This window comes from Cynoglossus semilaevis, chromosome 10 (assembly GCF_000523025.1).
Source record: "Cynoglossus semilaevis isolate Cse_v1.0 chromosome 10, Cse_v1.0, whole genome shotgun sequence".
In the NCBI taxonomy this organism is placed as follows: domain Eukaryota; kingdom Metazoa; phylum Chordata; class Actinopteri; order Pleuronectiformes; family Cynoglossidae; genus Cynoglossus; species Cynoglossus semilaevis.
Window position 1 is genome coordinate 17766236 of NC_024316.1, and position 11086 is coordinate 17777321.

The 11086-nt window shown below is 42.1% G+C and overlaps 1 protein-coding gene across 1 annotated transcript; it reads left to right on the forward strand.

Moving 5' to 3' along the window:
• The first annotated feature begins 57 nt into the window (after positions 1 to 57).
• LOC103385352 (nuclear speckle splicing regulatory protein 1-like) lies at positions 58 to 10643 on the forward strand. Its single transcript, XM_025059158.1, has 11 exons — positions 58 to 75; positions 527 to 735; positions 956 to 1046; positions 5472 to 5550; positions 6409 to 7734; positions 8123 to 8244; positions 8320 to 8391; positions 8840 to 8974; positions 9637 to 9770; positions 9862 to 9956; positions 10069 to 10643. The coding sequence occupies exons 1-11, from the start codon at positions 58 to 60 to the stop codon at positions 10215 to 10217; spliced, it is 2430 nt and encodes an 809-aa protein (XP_024914926.1). The 3' UTR covers positions 10218 to 10643.
• The last annotated feature ends 443 nt before the right edge of the window (positions 10644 to 11086 follow it).

Below are 11086 nucleotides of genomic sequence, written 5' to 3' on the forward strand. Positions count from 1 at the left end.
CCCCACCCCCGCTTCCTCCTCCCTCCTCTCTCTCACTATGGTTGTGCTGGTGTGTGCATGTCGGGCCTGCAGAAGGTATCCATTCTCTCTCTCTCTCTCTCTCTCTCTCTCTCTGTGTGTGTGTGTGTGTGTGTGTGTAGCAGCTAGCACAGAGCATACCAGTGACATGGTTGTCACTTGGCGGCTTGTTTGCAACATGCTAATGCCTTACATGTACGTAAGATTTTCATTTGCAAAACAGTCTTCACCAAGGCTAGGCTAAGCTAACCCTGCTAACACACAGTCTGGCTTCTTATTTGAGCTTACCGGGTTGCATTACTGCCACCTACTGAATCTATTTTACTCTGGTACCAGGACTTCCTGTTGGCTTCTAAAAATGGGGACATTCTATTTAAATTATTTTATTGGTATTTTTTTTTTTTTTACATCATGGTGTGTTTGACGTTAGATCCTCTGAGACACTCTTTTTTGGGATTTAGTCCAAGATAAGCAACAGTTTTAGAACTGTTCTAGAAATTTCTGATAGAAACCAGATCTGGCCACTAATTTTAGGTTTTCATATCCTCTGTTTCTCTCTCTTTCCCATTGTGTCCTCCCAGTTGAACAATATTATTCCACCAACGTCCAGAAGAACCAGCTAGTCCAGAATGACATCCGTGTGGCCAAGAGGCTGCAGGACGAGGAGGAGAGTCAGTGGGCGCAGCAGAGTGTGGTCCGACAGTCGTCCAGACAACTGTAGGTAACTGCAGTACAAGACTTAAGAGTTATATTTGTGTAGTATTTACATTTACTAGCTAAAATATTTGATGATGTTTTATTGTGGCGTCGGTGTTGAATCTCACACCAAACTCTTTGATTCATTTTCACATTTGTGACCAATGTGACCTGTTGAAGGTGAAAGTAGCAACGTTGAATTTAAACCTTTTCTTCCTTGATTTTCCTGACTCACCTGTAGGGAGGAACAAGATTTTGAGCTCGCCCGTGTCATTCAGGATGAGATGCAGCGTAACGCTGAAGAGGCGCGAAAGAGAGAGCTGGACGACGAGGTGAGAAACCAAATTGAGACGTAGACAAAACAAAGGTCAAAAGGTGGAAAGGTTTTAAGACAAGTTGAAAATATAACAAAACTATTTCTCTGTTTATCAGTTCATACTTAAGAACTCTTTCTTTGTAAAACCCCGAACACCAGGTTAGAACTAGATTATTTTTCTCGTCTATGGATGAAATCCAGTTCCTTTAAAATGTACTGAAAATATTCATATTCATTTATGAAAAATCAGATGGAATTGGATTTGAACCTGTGGCAAAAGATGAATCATTGTCATCAACAAGTTCTCATTCAAAAACAGAAAAATGAAAATCATCATTAAATGCATTTGGAAAAACTGCAGAAAACTACTGTGAATATAAACCTACTCATCGTACACACACACACACACACACACACACACGCGCGCTCCATCTCAGCGTGATAAATCTTTTTAAATGGACCATCTGTGTGCGTTTGTGACTTCATAAGCCAATTATCTCGCAGTCTGCACAAGGCAGTCTTATTTACCATAGCTTTTTCAACAGTCCCTGTAAGTTTCTGGCTGTGTCAGTTTACTAAAAAAAAAAAAAAATCAGTTTTAGTTGGAGGTGAATATTATACAAAGTCATTTGACATTTTTTGTGTGTGTGAATTATAGCACTGTGTGAGTGGAGTGCTGTGTCTTTAATTTTAATAATTACAAAATATATGACATACTTAAATGGTATATTAATATCATTGTTTATTGGTATTACTCGGTACTGTAGTGTAGCGGTTAGCACGCCTGCCTCTGAAGCAGAGAGCAGAGTCTTGGGTTCGATTCCCAGAGGAATCACATGCTTGGCGCCTGTTAACAGCATATTTGCTGCTAACACAACAATTTCCCAAATATGGGATCAATATAGTTCAAATTATTATTATTATTTATGGCCATAAAGCAACAATTGTTGTGGGAATGTAAGAAGGTCACTGGTTCGATGCCCCAACCCCAACAAATCTTTCTTTTGGGAGTCCACCCTGTCTGTCTGTGTGTGTGTGTACTTACTGCAGTGTCATTAGGGGATGAGGTTGACTGGACACTCAAACTGACCACAGGTATGAATGCTATGAAACCCTCACCAAGTTGGCATTGATTGCAGCCAATGGTTTGATATAAAAATGTTGGTGAGAAGAGAAGTAACAAACTCCCAGAACTGTAATATTTGTCTGTTCAGAGGAGTGGGGGGAGGATGGGGGGGTGGGGGGGGGGGGCAGTATATATTTTAAACAAAGCCTTGTCATTTCCCTGTTACTGTAACAACACAAGTTGCTGCCAATATATAGAGAAATTGTTCCGTCAAACATAAAATGTCAAAGACTCTAGAATGTGGAAAACAGCTGCTCGTGGTGGAGGAGGACAATATTTTATGTTGCCAAAAGCTACACGTGAAGTTGATATAATCTGGCGTTCGACTTCATCTCAGAATTGAACCCATTACCTCCTGTAAATGTTTGTGTTGGTGCTTCTTGCAGAGAGCACTAGACTCACGTGGCGTCCAGGACATTTGTATATCACTCAATTATGCGGCTGTTAACGGCGAGTGAGGGAGTATCGTATGGCTGACTCCAAGGAATCACTGGAGTCCATAATGAATGGCGGATGCAGCAAAGTGCTGCTCTGAGCCTCTGATGGTTCCAGTGAACTGAGAGCGAAGGCTACCAGGGAAATCAGCTGTTAAACACAGACGCTCGTCCGTCAGATGCCGGAAAAAATCTCAGGCAGTTAAAGTCCAGACTTTGCCCCCCCCTGTCCCCCCTTCTCTGCCCTCACATATGCATTAGTCTTTAGTGGATGAGCATTATCGACGTGTAGGAAACATTAACTTTGCAGTTTATACCAACATAAATTTCAACAGTTGTAGCTCAGGGAGCAGGAGTTCGATTGTCTTTGTATCACTTGTAAAAAAAAAAAAAAAAAAAAGAAAGTGCAACAGCTCTGCATCGTGGGCGTGTTTTTCCAGGCGGAGAGCTGGAGATGTGAGATTTTTATTGCCAGGTTCCCAGAATAGGCAGTAGTGAAAGTGTACATATTTAGAGTGTAAATGCCCGGTGCTGGGGCTGTGCAATTACCATCTATTCTGAACTGCAAGTTGTGCTTATTTGTAGTTTGGGCCGGACCTGCGACTTATATTCCCAACCTGTACTTGTATGTCAAAAGCAGTCATATCATCTATGGCCACAAGAGGGCACTGCCTACATTCGTTACAACAGAGCGCAGCTACTGCGTCACTGGAAAATAGATAATTAAACGTGAAATCGTCTTAAAACTTTATTGTTAAAATAGTTATTGAGGAGGAATGATTATTTTTAAACTTGTTAAAACTGCTAGCTTGATATTTAATATTTTCATTTCAGCAAATGAAGGTGTTCCCAGATATGACCTTTTTGACCCTTCATGATTATGACCTATTGCATAATGCTCTTATAGCTTAGATACCAGGTTTTTGACCCTTCATGATTATGACCTATTCCTCTTATAGCTTAGATACCAGGCCTTGTGACCAGAGGTGAAGTCCTGATGTTGGCTGTGGTGTGTTGGACGTGTTGCTGTGTCAGTATATATGTACAATGACAAATAATGTTTTTTTTTTAAACTCAACATCACTCTGTCTCCATGTTGTCATCCCTGAGCAGATGTTAGAGTTCTGGTGTTAGCATTTAGCTGGCTGCTGCCGCCGCTGCCGTCGTCTTCTGTGAATGAAGTTACAGATGTTGTTACAGCTTCACGTACAGCTGATCCTGTCACAGTGATCCACTGGCTCCTTCTTCTTCAACTTGGTTGATGCACAACAACAACAACAACAACAACAACAACAGTTCATCTTGAAAAGCCAAAACACAACAGGGAGGCCAGATGGTTCCCATCAATCACCTCGCCCTTGTTCAGTGTTCACGCTGAAGCCCCGCCCCCTTCAGAACAGCGTTTTACGGTGCTGTGCATTCTTTACAGCACAAATTTCTCCACATCAGTCGCTTTACAGAAAAAAAAGTGCCCAGTGCAGACTGGAGCTTTGTAACTTCCCAGCTGCTCCTGTGCGTCACCAGGCTGATCCAGCGTAATATTTTCCTCTAGCCTGCAGTTTCCTCTTTAGAGAAGGCCGCCTCATAAAAGCTCCTTGTTTGGAGGAGATGGAGTCAGGGAGGCCTGTGCAGCCGAATTATCATTGTTGTGAAGGGGTTTTGGCAAACGACTTGACCGACGTTACCGTGTTTAAGGATAACGCCGTGGCGACACAGCACATCATACGTGAGCAGATCTGTTCCCGTGTTTTGTAATTATCTTTTTACGAGTGTTTGTGTGAGTAGCGAGCCGTGAACGATCAACAATTCCATTAGTGTACCTTCCTTAATGACTTGCTGATCAGAGGTGTTGATTAAATATTTGCCTCCCTGTGGCTCGTGTCCTTAATTAAGAAACAGGAGGCATCTGGCTGTGCACTTTTTAAATGCCAGATCCCTGCGGCACTTCATGCTTAACCTGCCGTGGTTGGCTGTTAATTATTTGCTGATCCCGTCCGTGTGGCTGACATGCATGCACTGATTGTGCAGCAATAGGAGCTGTGTTAGCTTTTAGAGCAGATTTATGATCTAAATGCCTTCCACGGAGAGAGAGATATCTCGTGTTATCTGTGGGAAGAAGTTGCTGATTTATGGAGAACGTCATTGCTTCTGACCCTTCCTGGAGAAGTGTCACAGAGACATGTTGAAGTGGCCCCACTTTAATAAGCTGACAAATATGGCGGCTCTTATGAGAGCAGGCATTCCCCAGTGACAAGGTGTTAGTTTGACTGAAACGGTGGCAGTGACTTTTGTTTTAAAATTTGTAATATTGTTTGATCACCAATGGGAAACAGCGTCTCTACAGGAAGTGCGTTTAATATTAGAAATAAACTAAATCTGCTTTCACGTTGCTACCTCCTTTTTGCACTTTTTAGAGTCATTAGAATATAAATAATTCCAATTTGCTCAGTGTTGTTTTAGTCCAAATGATGACAAAATGTATTCATTTCTATTCTTTCAATTTAGAAAGCTGTATTTTGTACATTTTTTGTGTCTTTAAGTGTCTAAATCTAAAATTTGTGAACGTTAGTTGTTCTTTTCCTGGAGAGTTGGTGTTACAATGCCATCTACTGGTCGAAAAGAGTACTGTCGCAATAATCGTATCCGCATTAACTGTGATCGTAAAGCACATTTAAAAACGAGTAGGACAAAAAAAAACTAAAAACACACTACGTACAATAAACATACAGGCTGTAAAGTATTGGAAACACATGTGAAAGCTTTAAAAATATAAATAATGAATAATATTTTTTAAATCTTATTGTTTGTTTGCTTCTTTTTATTTCCCTAATTATAATTTACAACCCATTTAACAATCACCTCTGTGTCTCTGTCTTGACAGGAAGTGGCCAAACGCTTGCAGGAAGAGGAGGAACAGCGGATTAGGGTGAGGAGGAGAGGGGAGAACGGCCACAGTGAAGGTACAGTTTATGATGTGTTTATCTCTACAACAGTCACAGGTTCTCATGTGACTGAAATGTCAGTTTGAAATAGTTAAATTAAGGTCATTTTAGAACCATTTTCTCTGTTGCCTATTGTTCTTGTTATCACGTTTCCAAACGCAACTTAAAAACTTAAAACTTTTTAATGATTCACTGTCTACATTTGACAGTTTTTTTCTAACACGTTTTACGGTAAAATGTCTCGTTAAGTCAACTTGTACATCGGCTGCTCAGTGAACATGGTTCTAAAAAGTGAATGCAAATGACTTTTATTTATCTTTATCTCTAGATGTTTGCATTCATTATTCTTATTTTACATTTTTCGTGAATGTGCTTTGTAGTAAATACGCATTTGAATTTTAGTTAGCGGCCAATTAACGCGCGTACCGTTGTAATTTGACCCTCGACCCGCTCCGTAGATCAGGAAATCAGGATGGGTTTAAGCGATTAAACCCAAAACGACAGGATTCAATCTGTAATTATTAAATAATAAATAATTTGTCTTAAGTTACATTTATAACAGATTTAAAAAAAAAGATTAATTGTAATCTTATTAACAATCGATAATCATGCGGTTACATCAGACATAGTACACAAATTAGCGCTTGCAGTGTAGAGTCAGCATGAGAGTAGAGAGTTTTTTTTAACGTTTTTATTTGTATTTCTGTGTACAGTTAACATTTACACATTGAAGACATTTCTTGTGTGTTTATCGTCCTAATTCTTCACTTTCGTGTTGAATAGTCCCAGTCCACGCGTTGCAGTTTTACTCTGGCAACCGATATCTGGAACAAACTCGTTACTAATATGACATGCATCTATTTTCTAACTTCGAAGGAGAGGAGCAGTATCCAACAAACTCCGCTAGGGGGCAATATTCTACCTCTGACAACCAGTCAGAGTCCAACGGCACTTTGGCTGTCTCTCCAAGAGAACTGCTGGCTCATAGGAACGGAGCTTCACGGTCAAATCAAGGACATGGGTATTCTTTTCACCACAGAAGGCACGAGTTCAGAGAGTCTTTGAGTGAGGACTCGGACTCGGACACAGTCTTCAAAGAACAGCTCTCCTTGTGGTCTCAGAGATGGAACAGAAGAGTCAACACGGCACCACATCATCAGCGGGCCTCCGCAAGACGCTCGCAGGAGAAGACGTCCAGAAGTCAACTTTCACCTCGCCGCAGCTTCACAGATGAGGTCGTCGTCTATGAAGGGGAGAGAGAAGGACTGGAGGAGGAGGAGGAGGACGACGACGACTACGACAGGGACGAGAGGATGATGATGAGAAATCAGAATTGTGGAAGGAGCCAAAGAGAGGTCTATGAAGAAGACAACAGGCTGAGACGTGGGGACAGAGACTCCAGGTCGGCTCGTGGTAGAGAGCGGCACCTGAGTCGCACCGAGTCGGTCAGGATACACGACAGAAGTGCACACAGGAACAGGGATCTGGTCAGAACCTGGAGCTACAAGGACCAGCCCGACAAACATGTCCATTTTCAGGACAACGCCCGGGCGTCAAGCAGACGGTCGGATGAAAGCAGACAAGTCTGGGAGATGTTGGGCCAGGTCCTCATGGAGCGGGGTGTGCCCGTGAAGCTAGGAGGCGACGGGGCGCCACTCCAAATAAGACCTCAAAGAAGAGACAGTCAGGTGCTCCATGGGAGTGAGGTCTCCTGCTGCAGCTCCCAACCACATCAGAGAGACTTCCAGAGAGCTGCTCCCACCAGGCACAGTTTCCATGGAGATATCAGGAAGAGGAGGAAATCATCACACCGGGAGGACAGTGGGAGAGATCACAGAGACGGCCGAGACAGGCACTGTGATGAAGGGGAGCGTGATGGAGAAGTTCACCAGATTAGCAGCAGACACTCCTTCCACGTCAGCAGGGAAAGGCAAGGCAGTAGAAGGTGGAGAGAACACGGTTACGCAAACGGAGGCGAAGGCGAGCAGAACGTAAATCACCACAGGGTCAAAAGGACAACAAGTCAACGGGGGCAGTGGCAAAGGACAGCAGAAGAAAGGTTCGTCTCAATAGAGGAGGAGAAGGAGAAGGAGGAGGTGGAGAGGAGAACCCAGTGGCCTCCTCGCAGGGCTTCGACCAGGGCTAGGCCGAGCCATGTCTCGGCAGGTAACGCCACGGACTCCAGCCAATCGCCAACTGCAGGTGGAGATCTTCAGGAAGTGTGCTTTTCTCTCTGTGTTCCCTCTGCTGCTCTGATTTCTGCTCCGTCGTCCGTTCATTAGACCAAGTCTTTGGGTTTTGTGGTGATTTTGGGGGTTTCTCACTGTGACTGAATCGTTTCCTCTGATCTGTGACTAGCTCTTCAATCATCTTCAGTGTGTTGTTTCAGCCTGGACGTTTTCAGGGAATAGTCCTTCAGCATCTGGAGCGTGTCTGCACATGCTCCGTCCCTGTAATCAGTGTGGTTGTTTGGCACCTTTGTTATCTGATTTGATGTAATCTTACCTCCTTTCTTTGGCAACATTTTTTTCTCCTGTTGCATCAAGATCTGACTAATAAACATTTTGTCAATGCCAAACCTTTTTGTTAGGACTTTCACTGGAACAGGACCCAGCTGAGGCCGGCCTACACCTTGGGGAGTTGCAGCAGGTCCTCGAAGATGAAGAGCTGGCCCGGAAGCTGCAGGAGGAAGAGGAGAAGTTGGTGAAGAAGGTAGTTGTGATAGAACTCTGAGGATAAATGACTCCTTTGTCCTTTTTCTAAAATCATTATTTCTCGTTCTTACAGAACCCCTGTCCGTCTCCTCGTAGTTCTTATCCAGAAGGAGACTTCAGAGCAGCACAAGTAGCACAGGATGAGGTACCAGACCACCTGACCTGTGACCAGCCTTGATGAACCTGTTAAAAAATAAATAAAAAATCGAACATTACAAAGAGAATCAAACATTACTTTGTCATCTTAGGCATTAACCCTCATCTAAACCCTGACCCTCACTGATCTTAAATTTAGGGATTAAGATTAAGTTTAATCCAAGAATTTTACACTAAACCTCATTTATCAGAATGTTTTTTTTTTAATTCAACCTTAATTTAAACATTTCACCTTGGTTTCAAGCTTTACAGGGTTAGGGTCAGTTGAGGTCAAGGTTCATGTTGAGGGTCAGAAGTTTGCTCGGTGCATAAATGTACCCACTGACCTTTGACCTGAATGGCAGGGTGTAGAAAGTGTACCAACCTTAGTGGAAGTTGTGGTTGGAGCTCCGTCACACAGGACCTCAGTGATGGTGACTGTGTCTGTGCTTCGTCAGGAAATCGCACGTTTCATGCAGAAGCAGGAAATGAAGTTGAAGCACAGGTCCTGTGAACTGGAAGGGCCGTCGTCGTGGCGTGAACACAGGGCGATGATCACGTACCACGACAGACGAGCTGCACGAGAGAGAAAGGTGAAAAAAAACTCTGTCAAACGTTGAATGTGATTATTAACAGCATAATAATTAAGGGCAGTGGATTGGCAATAATCTGCCGATACGATACGTATCACAATACAGGGGTTAAAATACAATATATTGTGATATACTGCGATACTATAGGCACGGTGATATATATATAGTGGATGTTTTTTAAACAATTTAACTGTAGTCAAATGGTATTTGTAAAAGAAAATATCGCAATATTTCAGGTATTGATATTTTCTCTTACCCTATTAACCAAGATTGACCACACTTGTAATTAATTATAGCCACGATTAATCATTAACCCTTTCATGCATGACGGTCACTACAGTGGACAGCTATGAAAATGTCATTTTCTATGATAAGAATAGGTTTTGATGGCAGTGTTGCATATAAGCCTCTACAGTGGACGCCTGAGAATCACCCAACACTGCCATACAGTGGTCAGCCTTTGCAACTGCAGAATAAGTTCATATTTTTATGTCTAAAAACACTTAGTAACATTTTTTTAACTCTGTATATCATGGGTCATGCATCAAAGGGTTAATCAAGAAATTAAAACAAATTATTGGACGTACGTTACACCCCTCCGTCTGTGTTAGAAATCTTAATCAGATTAGCATCACAACTATTTAACGTGTTCCTTTTAACAGCTCCAATTAGAACCACAAGATGTTTGTGCTGAAACGCAGGTCCAGCGAGAACGACTGGACTCAGAGGGACTTCCGTCGCCCACCGAGGACTGCAGTCCAGAGAACCAGCCTCCCAGTCCTATCTCCACGTCACCGTAATTACCCCTGCAGGAATTCACTCTACATTACGCTGACGTGACTCCCTGACTGATGGCAGACTCTCATGTGTCAACGTTGTGTTTACAGACAAACCCAGAACATCAGAAACATCGCAGAGGAGCTCGATCCCACCTTTCAGGGGCGGAGACAGGAAACAAACCAACTGCCACCTGAACCAACAGGTGGGGTAAAAAAATTAAAAATAATAAACCTCGTCAGTGCTGATTGAGATGGAAAAAACAACAACAACTGCCAACTTACTCACTCACATCCTCTGTCTGGTCTGTCCTGCAGGTCCATCGAGTCAGTCGGTCTCCGTGTCACACTCGGGCCTGAACGACGTCCCCGGAGAGCCCGCCTTCATTCCACCCACAAAACGGCAAACGGAAAAACCGGCGCGCACTAAACCAAAAGAGAAGAAGGAAAACTGCAAACAACAATAGCAAAATTTTGGGAACGTAAACATTTTTTTTTTCCTCCACTACATATTCCTGGTCATGACCCTAAAGGTTGGATGCCAAACGAACAACGTTCTACTACTTCGTCCATTAGCACTTTAGACCAGTGGAACGTAGAACTATTCCAAAGAAAGGCCTTAAAAATATATCACAACTCTAAAGCCACAACTTTATAACTCCCAGGGACAAAAGTAAGAGTTTTTTTTTTTTGAAGAATTGCTGACGATATCGTTTGTTTTGTTTATTAACAGTACACATTTTTAAACACTTTGTTTTTTCAATGTTTGTTTTTTGTGTCTACCGTAACTGTTAAAAGATACGGTTTTTTTTTTCCCTGTTATTTGTTTCTTCACGACACATTAACTGACAATAAATGAATTGGTCTATTGATTGGACGATTCCTCTACACCAGTGTTCTCCAACCTTTTTTTTTGACCATGACACACCACCAAACACAAATGTCCCAAAAAAATATATGTAATGAACTATAATGATCTTCTAGTTTCAGTTTAGTCACAATTAACTTACTCAGTCTAACACAAACCTTAGCGTGTTTAGGAGAGAAGAACAACAAGAGAAGCTAGAAATGTCCTGGGAAATAATTTCAGGGAAAGATTGGGAACACATTCCCTTTTACAATGTTTTTAAGATTTTTTTTTTGCACTTTTTTTACAGAATGATGTTTCTTCAGTCAATTTTTGATATCTTAGAATATGATTTTTTTTTGCACTAATTAATCAAGAAAAATATTTAGGGCATAAAGTTGCAGTTAAAGATGTTTTTTTTTTCCACTTAACACTTTGGAGACGAGAGCATCACCAAAAACATGCCAGCATGTTTTAGGACATAATCTT

Coding starts and splice junctions, on each gene's coding strand:
- LOC103385352 (XM_025059158.1), top strand. Junction 8,245..8,319: donor AGGAGAAGTTGGTGAAGAAG/GTAGTTGTGATA, acceptor TCGTTCTTACAG/AACCCCTGTCCGTCTCCTCG. Junction 8,975..9,636: donor GAGCTGCACGAGAGAGAAAG/GTGAAAAAAAAC, acceptor TCCTTTTAACAG/CTCCAATTAGAACCACAAGA.